At 38.8% G+C, this 20218-nt stretch overlaps 1 protein-coding gene across 2 annotated transcripts in view; it reads right to left on the reverse strand.

Annotated features, from left to right (window-relative positions):
* Positions 1-20218, reverse strand: part of MRPL13 (mitochondrial ribosomal protein L13) — a 62815-nt gene that overhangs the window by 39702 nt on the left and 2895 nt on the right. For both annotated transcript variants that reach the window (XM_067530903.1, XM_067530911.1), the window contains exons 3-4: positions 11880-11973; positions 6318-6378 (exon numbers count right to left, since the gene is read on the reverse strand). In XM_067530903.1, coding sequence (XP_067387004.1) covers positions 6318-6378; positions 11880-11973 — 155 coding nt within the window. The remainder of the gene's footprint in view (positions 1-6317; positions 6379-11879; positions 11974-20218) is intronic.

The raw sequence follows: 20218 nt of genomic DNA on the forward strand, positions 1-20218 counted from the left end.
GGTAGTATTTATAGATTCTTCCTATAATCAGGTCCTGTTCTCAGCTTTCATCCTTGCCATTTCATGTAGTTACAAAAATATTTTTGTCTGTGAAATCAGCTAAAAAATGTAGAATATGCATCCAAGTTGTTAACAGTTTCATGCACGCTCAGCTAACTGTATATTTTTGTCATGTCATTGTTTGTACAGGTTGCAGATAAACCAATTGCTATGCCATCATGGTCCACTAAACTAATCAAGATCAGAATGACCTATAAGAATAGCCACATAGACAGAAGATTTGACATACTTAACTACCATCTACTATTCTAAATTATTAATGTGACAAAAACATAAAAATGATCTCTTTAACCAACAAATTAGATGTTTTGCTTTGAACACAGAGAGAAAAAGTTAATTCTCCAGAGCTCTTCGGAGTGCTGTCACACTAGAACATATTTCTCGCTAAGTAAGATGAAGTTCTGAACTATATCACCATTTGCTAGTCTTTGAGTCTTTGTCAAACATGTTTTAACTATTTGTAATGCACTGAATCTGTCTTTGTTCCCAGATAAATTTATCTATAGGAGTTTGGCAAGAAAAACGAAACTCAGAGTGAATGCCAGAAGGGAATTTATAGAGAATCCAATTCTCAGGCCGTTGAAAATAAATTAGGTTATAGTGCCTCCCAGCGTACCATTAATATCTGAAGTTCAAACAAAAATGGTAAAGCAGAGAACTGATTTTAGACATGGAACTAACAATACTTTAGGAAGTCAGTACAGATACATTAGAGTCTCCCCTTTAAAAGTGCTTTTTTGTTTTGCTTTAATTGAGTACAATGAGATAACTGATTAGAAGCAGCAAAACTCTTTGGGGGCAGTGACCATCTTTTTGTTCTGCATTTGTACAGTGCCAAACATAACAAGATCCCAGTCTCATAACTGTATTATACAAACAATAATATTTCTACAGATGCATAATCGGGTGTGGATAAAATAAAGTGTTTTAAGATTAGTTATATAAATGTGCCTGAGCCAAACCCTTTGAAGTCAATGGAAATTTTCTATTGGCTTCCCTGGGCTTTGAATCAGGCCCTAATGGATTTGTGTCTTAGGATACGTCTACACTGCAATTAGACACCATTGGCTGGCCCAGGCCAGCTGGCTCAGGCTCACGGGGCTGTTTAATTACGGTGTAAATGTTTGGTCTCGGGTTGCAGCCGGGGCTCTGGAACCCTCCAACTGCACAGGGTCCTAGAGCTCAGGCTTCAGCCCACGCCCAAATGTCTACGCTGCAATTAAACAGCCACTGAGCCTGAGCCCCATGAGCTCGAGTCAGCTGGCATGAGCCAGCTCTGCGGTTTTAATTGCAGAGTGGACATATCCTCAGGGTCTAACCCTGAGAGATGCTGCATGTCCACAACTCTCATTAAAAGCAAGGGAAAGGATTCCAAATACGTTTTTCCCAACTCTGTGTCACAAAGCTCATATCTATATGTCCAGATAAGTCTAGATCTTCAAAAATAGGACCCAAAAGTTAAATACCTAAATCCACAGGTAGGCTCCCATTTTTTAAAATCTTGGCAATCAATAATGTTAAGCTATCAATTATTACCTATTAATCATCTCCCTCAGCAGAAGTAGTAATATCCTATTTGTGCATTACACAATGAACCCAGAGGTTACTAGGGGTCCAAGTTCAATATGATCACACTTTTCAGTTCTTGGATACATCACATGTACAGTATATACTTTTACAGCTGAACCGCTTGGTGATAGGGACCATAACATAATAAAATGTAACATCTTTGGGAGGGACGACCACCAAAGCAGTCCACCACAGTAGCATTTAATTACAGGAAGGGGAACTACACAAAAATGAGGAAGTTAGTTAAACAGATATTAAAAGGTACAGTGCCAAAAGTAAAATCCCTGCAAGCTGCATGTAAACTTTTTAAAGACACCATAATAGAGGCTCCATTTAAATATATACCCCAAGTTAAAAAGCATAGTAAGAGAACCAAAAAAATGCCACTGTGGCTAAACAACAAAGTAGAAGAAGCAGTTGGAGACAAAAAGGCATCCTTTAAAAAGTGGAAGTTAAATCATAATGAGGAAAATAGAAAAGAGCATAAACTCTGGCAAGTGAAGTGTAAAAGTATAATTAGGAAGGCCAAAAAAGAATAAGAGTAACAGTTAGCTAAAGACTCAAAAAGCAACAACAAAAAATGCGTTAAGTACATCAGAAGCAGGAAGCCTGCTAAACAAGCAGTGGGGCCACTGGATGATCGAGATGCTAAAGGAGCATTCCAGGAAGATAAGGCCATTGCAGAGAAACTAAATTAATTCTTTGGATTGGTCTTCACAGCTGAGGATGTGAGGGAGATTCCCATTCCTTTTAGGTGACAAATCTGAGGAACTGTCCCAGATTGAGGTGTCAGAGGAGGTGTTAGAACAAATTGGTAAATTAAACAGTAATAAATCCCCAGAACCAGATGGTATTCACACATGAGTTCTGAAGGAACTCAAATGTGAAACAGTGATATGTAACCTATCATTTAAATCAGCTTCTGTACCAGATGATGAGGGAGTGGTAGATACCCTGGAAGGTAGGGATAGGATTCAGAAGGACCTAAACAAACTGGAGGATTGGGCCAAAAGAAATCTGATGAGGTTCATCAAGGACAAGTGCAGAGTCCTGCACCTAGGATGGAAGAATCTCATGCACAGCTACAGACTGGGGACTGATGAGCTAGGCAGCAGCTCTGCAGAAAAGGACTTGGGGGTAACAGTGGATAAGAAGCTGGATATGAGTCAGCAGTATGCCCTGGTTGCCAAGAAGGCTAATAGCATATTGGGCTGCATTAATAGGAGCATTGTCAGCAGATCGTGGGAAGTGATTATTTCCCTCTATTCGGCATTGGTAAGGCCGCATTTGGAGTATTGTGTCCAGTTTTGGGCCCCCCAATACAAAAAGGATGTGGACGAGTTGGAGAGAGTCCAGTGGAGGGCAACAAAAATGATTAGGGGGCTGGAGCACAAGACTTATGAGGAGAGGCTGAGGGAACTAGGCTTGTTTAGTTTGTAGAAGAGAAGAACGAGGGGGGATTTGATAGCAGCCTTTAACTACATGAAAGGGGGTTCCAGGGAGGATGAAGCTAGGCTGTTCTCAGAGGCGGCAGATGACAGAATAAGGAGCAACCGTCTCAAGTTGCAGTGGGGGAGGTCTAGGTTGGACATTAGGAAAAAAAAATTCACTCAGAGGGTGGTGAAGCACTGGAATGGGTTACCTAGGGAGGTGGTGGAATCTCCATCTTTAGAGGTTTTTAAGCTGTGGCTTGACAAAGCCCTCGCTGGGATTATTTAGCTGAGGTTAGTCCTGCTTTGAGTAGGGGGTTGGACTAGATGACCTCCTGAGGTCCCTTCCAACTCTATAATTCTATTCTATGACTGGAGGATAGCTAATGTGATGCAAATTTTTTAAAAAGGCTCCAAAGGAGATCCTGGCAATTACAGGCCAGTAAGCCTAACTTCAGTGCCAGGCACATTGGTTGAACCTATAGTAAAGAACAGAATTATCAGACACACAGATGAACACGATTTATTGGGAAGAGTCAACATGGTTTTTGTAAAGGGAAATCATGCCTAACCAATCTACAAGAATTCTTTGAGGGGGTCAACAAGCATGTGGACAGGAGTGATCCAATAGATATAGTGTAATTCGATTTTCAGAAAACCTCTGACAAGGTTCCTAACCAAAAGCTCTTAAGCAAAGTAAATTGTCATAGGATAAGAGGGAAGGTCCTCTCCTAGATCAGTAACTATTTAAGATAGGAAACAAAGGGTAGGACTAACTGGCCAATTTTCAGAATGGAGAACTAAATAGAGGTGTCCCCCGGGGACTGTACTGGTTCTGTTCAACATACTGATAAATGATCTGGAAAAAGGGATAAACAGCAAGGTGGCAAAATTTGCAGATGATTCAAAACTATTCAAGATAGTTAAGTCCAAAACAGAGTGCGAAAAGTTACAAAGATATCTCACAAAACTGGGCAACAAAATGGCAGATGAAATTCAATGTTGATAAAGGCAAAGTAATGCACATTGAAAAATAAAATCCCAACTATACATATAAAATGATGAGGTCTAAATTAGCAAGAAAGATCTTGGAGTCATTGTGGATAGTTCTGTGAAAACATCCACTCAATGTGCAGCGGCAGATGTAAAAAGCTAACAGAATGTTGGGAATGATTAGGAAAGGGATAGTTAATAAGACAGAAAATATCATATTGCCTCTATATAAATCCATCATATGCCCCACATCTCGAATGCTGCGTGCAGATCTGGTCACCCCATCTCAAAGAAGATATATTGGAACTGGAAAAGATACACAGAAGGGCAACAAAATGATTAGAGGTAAGGAACAGCTTCCATATGCGGAAAGATTAATAAGACTGGGCCTTTTCAGCTTGGAAAAGAAATGACTAATGGGGGATATTTGAGCAGGGGGTTGGACTAGATGACCTCCTGAGGTCCCTTCCAACTCTAATATTCTATGATTCTATGATTCTATGATATGATAGAAGTCTATAAAATCATGACTGGTGTGGAGAAAGGAAATAAGGAAGTGTTATTTACTCCTCCTCATAACACAAGAACTAGGGGGTCACCAAACAAAATTAATAGGCAGCAGGTTTAAAATTTAAAAAAGGAAGTATTTCTTCACACAACGCACAGTCAATCTGTGGAACTCTTTGCAAGGGGATGTTGTGAAGGCCAAGACTATAACAGGGCTCAAAAAAGAACTAGATAAGTTCATGGAGGATACGTCCATCAATGGCTAATAGCCAGAATGGGCAGGGATGCAAAACCATGTTCTGAAGTGTCCCTAGCCTGTTTGCCAGGGGCTTGGAATGGGCAACAAGGGATGGATCGTTTGATGATTATCTGTTCTGTTCATTCCCTCATTCCTACCTGACATTGGCAACTGTCGCAAGACAGGATACTGAGCTATATGGACCATTGGTCTGACCCAGAATGGCCATTCTTATACCACTGGAAAACAACTAAAAATCAATTAATAGAATCCAGTGTTGAATTTCACTGCAGGAGAGATGGAAGTATACTATATTGTATTCTTTTTTCCAGAATCAGCACTATTCTCTCTGGCTGCTAACAAAGGACTAGGATTGTTAAGATGTACAGCTCAGCTAAGACTGGTTTGGGGTGGGTAATTTATGAAAAAGGTCAAATCTTTAAAATTGAAATCAGTCAGTCAAAAATGAACTAAGTTAAGAACCTTGATTTGCCCATTTGAACAGCATAATATGAACCAGTTTTAGCCAAAAAGGACAGCATTATTAATACTTCATTAAAAACTAAAAAACTATCCTTAAAATTGTCACACTTTAGCTCCATATTAAAGGTAAACACAAAATACATTAGTTTCACAGTAGTTACCACCTCACTGATTTTTGATAAGATGAAACTGTTTTACCCTCTTGGCTATGTTATTCTAGTTTTGTGTAGTGGGTTGGAAATGCTGGTCCACAGTGTAGGAGCACTACTCCCACAGCAATGGGTTCTTCCGGTGAAGAATCTTTGGTCTGCACTCTATTCCTCGTGCTGTCTAAAGTTCATGTTAGAGCAAGAAGGAGAGCACTCCCCACTCAGTCTGATACGCCCACCTCAAGAAGAGCAGAACTCTTATACATTTTAACCAGTAAACCTGGCTGTATTAGAGAAGAATAAACAGTGCTTTATTCCTTATGGCTGGGGGGCCACCACAGGAGGAGTGGGGGCAGAGAAAAACAGGAAAAAAGGGCAGAAACCAAAGGGGAAAGAAGGAACATAGAAAGATAAGGCATGAGAAGAAACAAAGATGGTGAAGCAGATTTAGGCCACCAGTTCAGTAAAGCATCCCTAATTTAGAGGAGCATTTAAGCATAAGCTGAAAATTAAACATGTACTTATGTGCTCTCCTGAACTGGGGCCACACCAAAGAGGAGAGAGAGCAGAGGAGAAGGTGAAAGAGTCAGTAGGTGAAGAAAAAGGAGGAAGAAGAAGATAGAACTCACAATAAAGATAGGAGAGAATGATCCAATGGAGGAGGAGAGAGCAGCTGGTTAGTCCGGAGATCCCAGCTACAGGATAAACGCCACAATTTCTATTTTCCACCTTTGCAGTAACTATTTTTTTGAAGGCTTGATAAAAGGGGCAATGGAGGAGCTTGATTCAGTTTTTTGTCCATCAGAAGAATAGCAAGTCAACATGACAAAATAGTTCCCTTAATCTAACTAAGGAAAGCAAAAGTTAAAGTGAAACAGAGGTACTTACTGCTGTTGGATCTTTTAGGTGAAGCTGTGTTGCTGTCACTTGTTTGAAGCCACCTGGATAACTAAAGAACATCCAAACAAACGAAGTGTTGTGCTTGTGCATAGTAAAAGAGTTGGTGGCACAAAACATAACATCTTGAGGAAAAATGTAACCTTATGCCTTACTATAAACCTGCAAATAGATTAAGTGCTTCCCACTAGGGCAACACATTTTTATAGTGGAAACATTCTGTTCTACCAAGTGCCTTAGATACAAAAGCATTTAACAACATTTGTACTTGTATTCTCAGTTGAGTACTCGAGTGTTTTCCTTTCACAAATAAGTTAGGTTGTGGACAGTTTACCAATACCTATCTACCAACACCATCATAATTATACATGACATATGCACAGCATGATGTGCTGAACTATTTAGTTACTTAAGGTGTTCAACTCCTAGCCAGTCAGTGGCTTACATGTACATAAGGCTAGACTAGCATTTTTGTTACCACTTGACTGTTATTCTGTTCTTCACATTTTATCCACATTATCAGCATGATACAGCACTCTTACTGTAATATGACATGACATAATGTGAAACAAATTCAGCCCTTGTGTAAGTAAACAGACAATTTGACTTCAACTGGAATTTAATTTGGGTCACAATCTGTAATTCAGTGAAGACCACTCTGATGAGATAACTTATCTTCTTGTTTATCAAGTAACCCAGGACAAATCATTAGCAGATAGTTTCTGAATTAACAGGTTTTAGAAAACGTACTCAATTGCAGTTCAACAACAGTAAGCGTAATGCAAAGATATCTGTATACAGGCCTGTTTACACAAGAAAGCTACATCAATTGAAGTTAAGTTGCAATTTTAAAGCAGTTTAGTTAATGTGGTGCAAATGTTGTGTGAACATTTATTTCATTTAAACCCAGGTTTATCTCAATTTAACCAAAGTAGATTAGAAATCAATTTTTAAACCAAAATAACCCACTTCTAAATGAAAAGTAGTGTCTAAGCAGGTGTTATCACTGGCTTAGATGAATTGATTTAAAAACATATTGAAGTCAAGCATGTGTAATTTATACTTAAAAATAGCCTAACATACCTAGCTATCTAATCTAGCATTTCTATGGTGTCTTTCACCAAATGCCTGTATTTAAATTGTCCAGTCAAAACATTACGAGCCAAATTCAGGTCAACCCTTTCTTATATCTGTAAGAGGGAAAATAAGTGATCACTGGGGAAATTATGGGGTGTATCCTTCTCTTGGCTTTTCTCAAACCTGTGAAATCAATTGTCTGCTGGTGCTCAGGGATGAGGGGTTGGGGAGGGGCTGCTGAAAGTCAGAGAACACGATCAGTGTATAGTAGTAATTATGATCCCTGACTTGGCCACTTAACTATCTTGAAGTTTAATTTGGTAGTTATCTGCACAAGACCTCTTAAATTTAGCCAGGCATAAAGCACGCCTCTAATGGGGTTACTCATATGATAAGGAGATGTGTGTGCAGGTACCTCTCTGAACTGGGGGCAAGATACTGTGCATGGCATACTGTTACCTAAAAAATGACTACGTTTCTTTAAAATTTACAAACATTAAGAATTGCAGAACAAACAATAGATTTTCCCCCTCCAAAATGTCATTCTTTCTTGTAATTCTTTTCTGATAAATTTTCCTCTCTTAGGTCCTCTAATGATCCGTGTGATTTTTCTTTTACAACTTTTCCTGCTAGACTTTTTCATTCATATGCTTTTTTCTCTATGTGAAAAACTTCTCAACATCTGTTCTGAATGGACTTTTTTCCTCCCACTGTTTCTTCCATCTCTCCGACAATCAGAGTGATAATGACAACGGTATGCCTATAATGTTTTTGATTTTATACACTTAAATTAAATCTTCTCTTTTTATTCCTTCCTCAAAGCTGTATTTTTAGCATTACCTCACAGTTTTGTTCACTATCCGTTTCAGACAGTGCCGACGATCAAGTACTATAATGGCACCCACTAGCATTGCTTTGGGTTTAAGGCTCTGTCAACAGTTTTCAGTATAAATCCCTATTCTTTCAGGTTTATAAATTTACATTTCAGACCTGGAACATATCTGGGTTTTTTCAGATGAAAAGAAAAATTTACAAATAATGTTAATCACTTTAATTGTTTTTAGGTTATATCACTGAGAACATTTTTAGCAATCATACAGTTTCAACCTGTTTTTTAAATTAAAGCTTGATTCAAGATAACATTGATATAATTCCACAATAATCAATACATTTTCTAATTTAGATAAGATGTAACATTTTCCAAACAACTAAAGTGACTTAAGCCAAGTCTCATTTTTAAAAATGACCTTAAGTACTTAGGAGCCTATGTAACCAGGCACTTTAGAAAATTCTACCCAAGACTATAAATCACAACTGTCCAAATTATCCTCAGATCCAGAAATTAACGTATCTAATATTAAGACAGTGAAAGAAAGTAAACAAGTGAAAAAGATATAAACATTGTTATTTTTTTCTAATAGTGTTTGATTCTGAAAACACTTTTTCACTATTACTCATTGTTGAATTATATTTATAATACGTTATCTGAGTATTATAAATTTTACATAAATGGCTTTCATGGAACCAAGGAGAACTGTACACAAGGCTGCAAGGGTCAAATTAAAAAAAAATATTGCCAGATTATCACAGCTAGGCAAGTTGCAAGTTACATCATGCAATAATGATAAGCTAACAAGATGATGATAAGCTATTTGTTGGGAGTTACATCTGGAGGCCTAAGCCCGGAGGTAAGTGGGATACTTGGAGGAAGCACAAGGAGGAGGGTGCAACAGGGGAGGCTTCCTGATCCCTACTGAGAAAGAAGATCAAATGGCTAATTCTCTTAGATGCTCGTACATGAACACAAGAAGCCTGGGAAACAAGCAGGAAGAATTGGAAGTCCTGACACAGTCAAAGAACTATGATGTGATTGGAATAAAAGAGAGGTGGTGGTGTAAGTCACATGACTGGAGCACTGTCATGGATAGATATAAACTGTTCAGGAAGGACAGGCAGGGGAGAAAAGATGGAGGAGTTGCACTGTTTGAAAGAGAGCAGCATGACTGTCTGAGCTCCAGTATGAAACTAGAGAAAAGCCTGTTGAGAGAGTCTCTGGGTTAAGTTTAGAGGCAAGAGCAACAAGGGTGATGTCATGGTGGGCGTCTGCTATAGACCATCATACCAGGAGAATGAGGTAGATGGGGCTTTCTTCAGACAGATAGTGAAAGTTTCCAGATCATAGACCCTAATGTTCTCATGGAGGACTTCAATCACTCTGACATCTGATGGGAGAGCAATACAGCAGTGCACAGACAATCCAGGAAGTTTTTGGACAGTGTTGGGGAAGACTTCCTGGTACAAGTGCTGGAGGAACTAACTTGGGGCTGTTCTCTTCTTGACCTGCTGCTCACAAACAGGGAAGAATTGGTGAGGAAGTAGAAGTGGATGGCAAGCTGAGCAGCAGTGACTATGAGATGGTTGAGTTCGGGATCCTGACAAAAGGAAGAAAGGAGAGCAGCAGAATACAGACCCTGGAATTCAGAAAAGCAGACTTTGACTCAACCAGGGAACTGATGGGCAGGATCCCCTGGGAGACTATTATGAGGGGGATAGGAGTCCAGGAGAGCTGGCTGTGTTTTAAAGAAACCTTACCGAGAGAGCAGGAACAAACCATCCTGATGTGCAGAAAGAATAGAAAATATGGCAGGCAACCAGCTTGGCTTAACTGAGAAATCTTCGGCGAGCTTAAACACAAAAAGGAAGCTTACAAGAAGTAGAAGCTTGGACAGATGATTAGGGAGGAGTATAAAAAATTGCTCAAGGATGCAGGAGTGAAATTAGGAAGGCCAAAGGACAATTAGAATTGCAGTTAGCAAGGGATGTGAAGGGTAACAAGAAGGGTTTCTACAGGTATGTTAGCAACAAGAAGAAGACGAGAAGAAAGTGTGGGCTCCTTTCTGAATGGGGGAGGCAACCTAGTGACAGATGATGTGGAAAAAGCTGAAGTACTTCGTGCTTTTTTTGCCTATGTCTTCACAGACAAGGTCAGCTCCCAGATTACTGCACTGGGCTGCACAGTATGGGGAGAAGGTGAGCAGCCCTCAGTGGTGAAAGAACAGGTTCAGGACTATTTAGAAAAGCTGGACATGCACAAGTCCATGGGGCCGAATACAATGCAGCTGTGGGTGCTGAAGGAGTGGCTGATGTGATTGCAGAGCCATTGGCCATTATCGGAGATGACGATTGGAAAAAAGGGACATATAGTGCCCATCTTCAAAAAAAGGAAAGAGGAGGGTCCAAGGAACGACAGAGCAGTTAGCCTCACCTCAGTCCCTGGAAAAAATTATGGGGCAGCTTGTCAAGGAATCCATTTTGAAGCACTTGGAAGAGAGGAAGGTGACCAGGAACAGTCAGCATGGATTCACCAAGGGCAAGTTATGCCTGACCAACCTGATTAACTTCTATTATGAGACGACTGGCTCTGTGGGTGTGGGGAAAGTGGTGGATGTGATATACCGTGACTTTAGCAAAGCTTTTGATATGGGCTCCCACACTAATCTTGCCAGCAAGTTAAAGAATTATGGGTTGGATGAATGGACTATAAGGTGGACAGAAAGCTGGCTAGATCATCGGGCTCAATGGGTAGTGATCAACGGCTCGATGTCTAATTGGCAGCTGGCATTAAGTGCAGTGCACCAGGGATCGCTCCTGGGGCTGGTTTTGTTTAACATCTTCATTAATTATATGGATGATGGGGTGGACTGCATCTTCAGCAAGTTCGCGGAAGACACTAAACTGGAGGGAGTGGTAGATACGCTGGAGGTTAGGGACAGGATACAGAATGACTTAAACAAATCGGAGGACTGGGCCAAAAGAAATCTGATGAGGTTCAACAAGGACAAGTGCAGGGTTCTGTACTTAGGATGGAAGAATCCCATGCACTGCTACAGACTGGGGACTGACTGGCTAAGCAGCAGTTCTGTAGAAAAGGACCTGAGGGTTACAGTGGACAAGCTGGATATGAGTCAGTGTGCCCTTACTGCCAAGAAGGCCAACAGCATATTGTGCTGCACTAGTAGGAGCACTGCCAGTAGATCAAAGGAAGTGATTATTCCCCTCTATTCAGCACTGGTGAGGCCATATCTGGAGTATTGTGTCCAGTTTTGGCCCCCCACATACAGAAAAAATGTGGACAAATTGGAGAGAGTCCAGCAGAGGGCAAAGAAAATTATGATTCTATGATATTCCTGTTCTTTGACTTTATCTCCATCCAGTAAGATTGTTTTGCTAGGCAAAATGTACTTCAGCTTCTTCTGACGTCTTGTATCTAAGATCATTTCCCCAATGATACATATTGTGCCAGGGTGGACAGAGACAGAGACATGTAACAGAACACAAGCTTTGTAACACACACAAACAGGATTTCCTATGAATTCATGTTTTACAGTTAATTTCCTTATAAACAAAACAGACTTCAGCATCCATCTCTACTACTACCTTCTTTGAGCATTTACAATCAAGTCATGGTACACTTACCCTGTATGAGAAGAATATACTTTCTGTTCCCATTTGTTACCAGAAAATGCAATGTGTCTTGTATTTATTACGACAACATGGTCTCCACAGTCACCTAGATTACAAATGATAGAAATTTCAATAAAAGAGATCACAAGGGCAATAAGGTCCCCATTGAATTACTCTCAAAAACAGAATAAATACCCCCATTATAATGTCTCAAATGAGGAAATCACTAAAAAGCATCACCTTTCAAATAAAAATCTAGCCTTAAACACAGAGAAATTTATTAGCTTTTTTTCATCATCACCACTACAACATTGAATGGTGGGTGAATAGATAATTTATTTATTTTTTAAAATCAGCCCTGGATAGTTTAAGTCCGTGCAATTTGCATGAATAAGATTTGCATTCCTTAGTTCACAGGATAACATGTCATTTTATTCAATATGTTTGCTCTACACTACCAAAAGTTAACGTGAAAAAAATTAACACTAACTAAAGATTAATCTTTAAAGCAGATTTTAAATTAATTTCAGCTTTCTAAAACAATTTTTCATGATAAACAATTTATACAATACAGTATTTTTGGACTAGAAAAATATTTGTATTAAAACAATCTTAGGACCTAAAGCTAAAATATGTATTGGAAACTAAAAGAAAGATTTAAAGTCATTAGTTTTGTGCTAGACTGAAGCATTTGTATTACAAATCAAGTAGAGTTGACTGTTACAACATATATATAAATGAGCTCAATATGAAATTTTGCCTGGAATGTAAAGAGCATCCATCTCATTTATAGGCACTAAAATGAAAACACCTGTATTCTTTTACTAACAATATTTTTCAAGCATTAGAAATTTTGACACATCTTTCATTTTAAATAAAATGTGAACAAATTATTTTTACTAAAACCTAACAGGTATAAAAACATTGTGTAACAAGTTTTCTAAAAAAATAAGATGAGGCATGACTACCATATTAATTCAGATCTTTGGAAAATGACTGACCCAGAGTTCATTTCCCTACCAAGATTTAGTCTAGGTAGTTGGGTATGAAAGTATAGCCTATGATATAAAGTTAGTCTATGATATATTAAATCATATAATAATATGTATAATTAAAGTATAATAATATAACATGATATATTAAAGTATAATAAAAAAGTCTTGGTTATCTTTACAGAGCCTGAATAAATACATTTATTTTCTTTAAAACTTACATGAAAAGGGTTAAAAGTCACAAATATTACTTTTGTAAAAAATCATTAATATTCAGCCTACTGTAGACATCTGTCATACAAATCTAACCTTTAATCTAACCTTCCAACCACAATTTTAATTTTTTTCTTTTAATTTCTATACACTTGTTCATTTTGGCAGGAAGGTATTTTAAACTCAGACACGTTACCCAGGCATTTAAATACGCAGATAACATGCTAATTTGTTTTTCTCTAGAAGTTAGTGGTTAGTTGGTGTGACATTTCAGTGTTTATGCCTCTTGAATTTTCTATGGGTTTTTTTCTGTTTTCTCTTTACAACTACTACAAGCCTCTTAATTTGAGCTCTGGCTGAAATTTGTCCTTGGAAATGTAACTTTTCATTGCTGACTGATCACTTTTACAAAATGTGAAAAATTTGGAAGGCAGGTGAATTCTGAAGAAATCTGGTACAATTTGTAGGTTTTGGGGAGGAAAAATGGATTTAAGATCATTTTTGGCAATTGTTCTTCAAAATTCAAAGTTTATACACCAGCAGCTGCTGATAGATAAAATCTTCACCATCAGCAGCTACACTTTTCTGTCAGATTTTATGCTTAAGGTTTCATGTGCAGTGGCTGGTGGATAAAGTTTTCTCTGTTAGCAGCTGCACTTCTATTTCCCTACAGGTCCAAATCCTCATAAACTTGCAGCCTTATCACCTACGAGTGAGTCTGGTCTCACAAACTAAGCAGGGTCACTGGGTGATTCAATAACTGGCAGTCTACCATTTGAGCCAATATTGACCCAATGCTCTAGAATGTTACTGGGGGTGCCACCGTTCAAATTAGAGAGAAACCAAAGGTCCAAGACCGTTGTGATAATTAAAGATCCCAAGAAAATTTTCATTTGAGTAGTTGTAATAATCAAAATTTGGAATTTAAGGTCTTTCTTACGCAGAGAAATGGATTTAAAAAAAAACAAAAACAAAACTAAAATCAGTTTAAAGCTGATTCTGTTCAATCAGTGAAAAATCCTGTGTGAACACTCTTGTACTTGTTTAAAACTGGCCTGTATCTGTTTAGCTTGCATTGATAATATAAACATATTTAAGTGTAATTAAGACTGTCCACACAGGATTTTGCACTGATGGGCCAAAAGAAAGAATCCCATGCACAGCTATAGACTGGGGACCCAGCTGGGCAGTAACATTACATCTTTAAGAAAGACCAAATCTATACATATCTCAGGAATCCCTTGCACTTTCAATTGGATACAATATTCCTTGCTTCTTCTCTTTAAATAGTAACTACTGTTCCTGCAATACTCCAGAACAGGCATCATTCAACAGTGGAAAAAAGGAAAGCTATATCACATGCACAATTAAGCTCAAAATTTGCTCACAATGCAGACCCAATGAACCATACTGCAGGAAAAAATGGGGTTTTTTTTGGTTGTTCTCATGATATATCATTAATGTGTCATAATTTAATTTTTTTAAAGTTATGTTTCCCAATATACATACACCAAAAAAAACCAAAGAAAGAAAACACCAAGATTGTAAATCTTCACTAATTCCTTTCCAATGGTAAAAATCAGTAACGGGGTACAAGATTTTTTTTTTATTAAATAAAGTGCCTGACATCCGCCTAGGATCACGAGTCACTCTGTCATCTATTAGCTTACAATACTAACAACATACATGCCAAATTTCTTGTTCATTTTAAGAAGACAAGTCTTACAATGGTTAGGAAAAAGAGTTAAGTACTAAATACTACAAGCTGAAAGAATTCCTGAAGTTTTCACCCTAAAGGCTGATAAGCATTTTATTGCAAGTGGTGAAGAACTATTATCCACCTTAAGGTAGTTGTGCCTGAGCTCCAACACAGCAGGTAAATTACCAAGTGCATTCTGGTTTCATTTAATTGCTTTTGTTAGATTTATTTCATCTTCTAAGAAGTTTCAATAAAGGTTACGTATCAATGTTTAACTTCATTAAGGGAACAAAAGTACAGTGAACATGATCAATATTCTTATGCTCTTGAATGCTTGGTGAAATGTGGGTGGCATAATTGTGTCTAAAAATTTTTATTGTGGAAATAGAAGAAAAATAACATTTTCCCCATTTTAAATTCAAGATAAGTTTACATGAAATCAAATTTCTTCCCTCTCTCTCACTGAGTTTGAATTCAGATCAGTTTATTTGGAAAAACAATAAATAAATAGAAAAGCTTTATTCAACAGAAGCATCTGACAGTTTAACATTGTTTTATTCCATTGAGATTACAGTATTTTAAAAGTTCTTTGAAATATTTTAGTAATTAAAAAACAAACAAACAAACAAAAACAAACCTCTTTCAGCATCACAAAGCAATCAATGATGCAAAATGGAAATCCATAGGGGCTCTGCTCTTTTACATATCACTCATCTATTACCAGAAACAAACACATTGAAAAACTAACAGTGTTCAAAACACTACATCAAACTCTTCTTACCTAATAAATGAACATACTAAATATGGTATCCTGTGTGTAATATTGTTTAAATAGTGCTTTACATATTAAAAGTTATCTTAATCAGTGGTTTTTAATCTTTTTTCATTTGTGGACCCTTAAAAAATTTCAAATGCAGGTGCGGACCCCTTTAGAAATCTTAGGCATAATCTGTGGACGCCCAGAGGTCTGCAGACCACAGGTTGAAAACCACTAATCTTAATAAAGATTTTAACCTATTTTAACAGAAGCAGCAAACCATATAAAATCCTTCTAAAAAAATTTTTCCCTGCCCAGAAGCTAAAAACTGAATGAATGTTAAGCTAATGATCAAAAGATCTTTTGCAGTGAATGATCAAAAATATTAATTTTTCAGGAAAGTTTGGTCTCAAGTGACATCTTGTGGATAAAACATGTTTTGCAGCTTTAAAATTCATATTACTAAAATCACTTCTACAATCATATTCTACGTTTGGCTTTCTGCTATAAAAAATAACAACTAACCTAAATCTTTATATGGAAATGAATGGTAAAAAATGTATACACAGCACAAACCAATATTAGATGAGTTATTTCAAAGACAATATTAACAAACTACAGCAATATAGATAAGCTTTTGGAACATAAGTCTTACTAAATCTTTGGAATAATTCGTACAAGCGCCATGGAAAGATTTTCCATGTCACAAACTCAGCATTGTGGACAGTGACCATCTTTTTGTACAAGGCCTGGCACAATTGGATCTCATTCCTTGACTATTGTAAAATAAATAAACAATAATGCCTTTATTGCAGGTTAGCCAGCCTGGCTGAAAGGGAGACAATCTTTTGGTTTAAATTAAAATGGATATTTGAAATTTATTTAAAAAAAATGAGAAACTGAGAAGACACACACAACCGCCCCTCCAGAAATCCATTTTATTGGATAATATATTTTGAAAATTCACCTTTAAAAGAATGTAGCCTTTAATGAATAAACAATTTTGAAATGTGTTTTACATAAAGGGACAACCAACTTGACATCTTTTAATCTCATTTTTTAAAAGAGTGAGTTAAAAGTAGGTTCAGTTATTATACTTGTCCTTGTGCTCACTTTCATATTATTTTGGTTTCACAATAATATTTTCCTTTTAAAAAAATGTTTCTCTCTGTTATGTAAGCTGACCAGATATACAGGTAAAAGAATGATGCCAAACTACAAGCAGCCATGTTGTTGTTAAACGCACAAAGTAAACAAATGGAAAAAAATAGGGAGTCGTTGCTCTAATCCAGGGGTTCAGGAACAATTTGTACAGTGTGGGTGCTGAGAACCACGGAACCAAACTATAAGCCCTGTATATGATGGAAATCACTCAAAGCCATGCCACACCCCCAGCACCCCTAGTGTCAGCGCCTATGCTCTAATCTCATTTTTAACATTCAAAGATGTAATAATGATAGATTTTAAACAAAATCTATATTATAAGATTCTAAGAATGTCACTGTGTGAGTCATTGTAAAAGCCTAAAACATTTGTAGAGTCAGCAGGAAATGATGGAAACAGCTAAAGCATAATTGAGGGTTCTTTTTGTTTAGAACGTCACTAAGTTTTGCTGTCTGTTACCATCCAATTTTTAAGTTCTTAGCCATTCTTACTTTATGAATTATGCCCATGAGGTATAGCTACAATAAGACTGGTCTACACTACAAAGTTAGGTCAATGTAAGACACCTTGTGTCGACCTATTGTGCACGAGTCTACAATTAAATTGGTCTTCCACTGACGTAAGTGCCCCATTATGCCGATATAGTAACACCAGCTCCCTGAGTGGCACTGAGCCATGGTTGATGTATGGAGGTTGATGCATTGTGTTACCTATGCGTTACCCTCACAGCTGCATTACCCTAACAGTCCTCCAGCAGCTGTCCCAAAATGTCCAATACTGACCACTCTGGTCACAATTGTTAACTCCACTGCCTAGGGGTCACGCATACCAGAAGCCCCCCAGCCCCTCGCCTTTAAAGCCCCTGTAAAAATTTTAAATGCCTTTTACCGCTTGCCTAGCTTGGTGAGCACACCTCTATCTGCTCTGCATTCTTGTGCACAACTGCCCAGCTGACTATGCCAGCTATATACTTCAGAGGCACTCCTGCCTGGAGTAGACAGGAAATATTGAATCTCCTGGAACTGTGGGGAGAAGAGGATGTGCAGGCACAGCTCCAAACCAGCCATAGAAACATCAACATCTATGAGCAGATTGCTCAGGGGATGCAGTAGGAAGGGCATGACAGGGACCAGCAGCAGTGTCACATGAAAGCCAAGGAAATTAAGCATGCATAGCAGAAAGTCAGGGAGGCCAACAATCGATTCAGTACTGAGTCACAGATCTGCCACTTTTATGAAGAGCTGCATGCCATATTTGGCAAAGACCCCACCACCATCCTAAATACTACTATGGATACCTCTGAGGAGATCGAGTCACATGCCCTTGCTGTGATCAAGGAGGAGGACGTGGATGAAGAATGTGGTGGACAGGTTACAGGGAAGTTGAGCTGTGCTGCAAGCTAGGAACTGTTTTTTACTCCACTGCAGTCCAGCCAGTCCCTGCAGTTGAGCATGGGCAAGCACAGTGCAGGGGAAAGAACCTCAGTTAAGTGTGTAAATAAATTTCCAATTACAGTGATGGCACCCTCAACTTAGCAGGACACATTTATCGACTTTTCATTAATTTACTCATGCTACAACAAAGAGAGGTACAGTCGTTATCTGCTATTCATTCTCCTCTAGTTAGGTGGGGGAGGAGGCATGTGGAGCAGCTTGTTTATGTACACAGGGATGTCCCTTGAATCCTCCTGAGAGAGCTCAATGAAACCTCCATGTAGGTACTCTGCAATCCTTTCCTGAAGGTTTCTAGGGATGGCAGCCTTATTCCTTCCTCTGCAGTAGGATGCTTTCCCACTCCAGTTGGCAGTTACTTTGGCAGGTACCATTGCTGTAAACAGGCTAGTGCTATATGGTTCCGGCTAACTTTGGGATGCTAGCTGCAGCTGTGCTCTCTCTGTATCTGCTACCCTCAGGAGTGAGATATCAGGTAAAAGTACCACCACTTGTGGAAAATGGTGACAGTATTCAGTGCCAGTGCCATATACTCATGTAACTGAGCAATTCCCTCATCCCTGGCAGGTCAAATTTACCATGGCTTGAGCTGAGAGTGGCACCGGGCACAAGCACTCCAAAGCAGAAGTGTCAATAAACATGTCTTGTTTAACACTTCAGGGGGAGCAACAGAAGAGGGGAGGAGGAGTTCTGAATCTTAAATTTCACTTGCCATTCCTACTATAGTGACAATCATATGACTGTGTTTTATCTGTAGCTGCGGCCATTGCAGCCTTGAGGGGTACCCCCTCCGTGCCAGCAGAACGACTGACTCACATGAAGAGGAGAAAACAAAAGAGGATGTGGGAGGACATGTTCTGTGAGATCCCGCAAGCCAGTGCTGCACCTGAGGATCTGGAAAGTGAATATTACAGACTGTATGGAGAAGGAAAGCGCAGACAGGAGAAAGGCACAGGAAAAGGAGAGGGAAATGCATCAGAACAGATTGGGAATTCTCCGGCAGCCAAGTCAGAAGCTGCAAACTCTCGTGGACCTCCAGGTTCAACAATCCTGGGCTCAACTCCTTTCGCAGTGTGTGGAAAATCAAAGCACAGTGCATCCTTATTCCCCACCCCCCACCATTCCTCATGGCCTGCATACCTACCCCTACCATTCCACACTGAGGGAAAGCATGGACAACCATAGCTTCACCTACACTGACCTGCGAGAGTCTTTGATGATGTAGCTACAAAGAACATCAATGTTCCTTCCTCTTGTTTATTTACTAAGATTCTTAAATATTTTTAAATTAAATTTTCAGTTTTCAGATTTTGGGGGGGGGGGCTGTTTTCATAAGCGAAAGTTTTGTTTTGAACGTTATTCATCTTTATTAGTTTACAACTCAGTTGTATAATGCCTGATGGCAGTGAAAGTAGTGGTCTTGTACAATGACAACCAATAGGATCAGTGTCAAACAATTTAGTCATGATAACTGTACAGGAAGCACCCTAACATTAATAGGTATACTGTCAAATGATATACACACAGATATGCAGCAAGCACCACACAATTCTGAACAAGCCCCAAACTGCGGCGCCAGGTTGAGCACAGTACACCACAGCACATTACTGTGGCTCACTGATAAAGTGCTTTTTCAAAGCCTTCCTAAGCCGTACAGCTTGTCTGATTGTCTGCTGACTTGGAACAGCTGTCACTCCACCTCCACCCATGCAACAAGTTTTTCCCCTTTGTTTCTCAAATATTACGCAGGACACAACAATCAGCTATAATCATTGCGATATTTTTTGCACTGAGATCCAATCTGGTGAATAAACATCACTAATACCCCTTCAATATATCAAAAGCACATTCAGCTGTCATTCTGCATCTGCTGAGCCGGTAGTTGAATCTTTCCTTGGTGTTATCAAGGTGGCCCAAGCAGAGGGTCAAGAGTCAGAGTAGGCAGGATCCCCCAGGATCACTACTGGCATTTCAACATTGCCAATGGTAATTCACCAGTTGAAAACAAGGCTTCTGCTTGTAGAACACCATGCGCCTTCCCTGACCAGCCAACACTGGTGTCAGTGAAGCATCTC

This window comes from Emydura macquarii, unplaced genomic scaffold, assembly GCF_026122565.2.
Source record: "Emydura macquarii macquarii isolate MOO-44397 ecotype Brisbane River unplaced genomic scaffold, CSIRO-AGI_Emac_v2 contig_369, whole genome shotgun sequence".
Classification (NCBI taxonomy): Eukaryota; Metazoa; Chordata; order Testudines; family Chelidae; genus Emydura; species Emydura macquarii.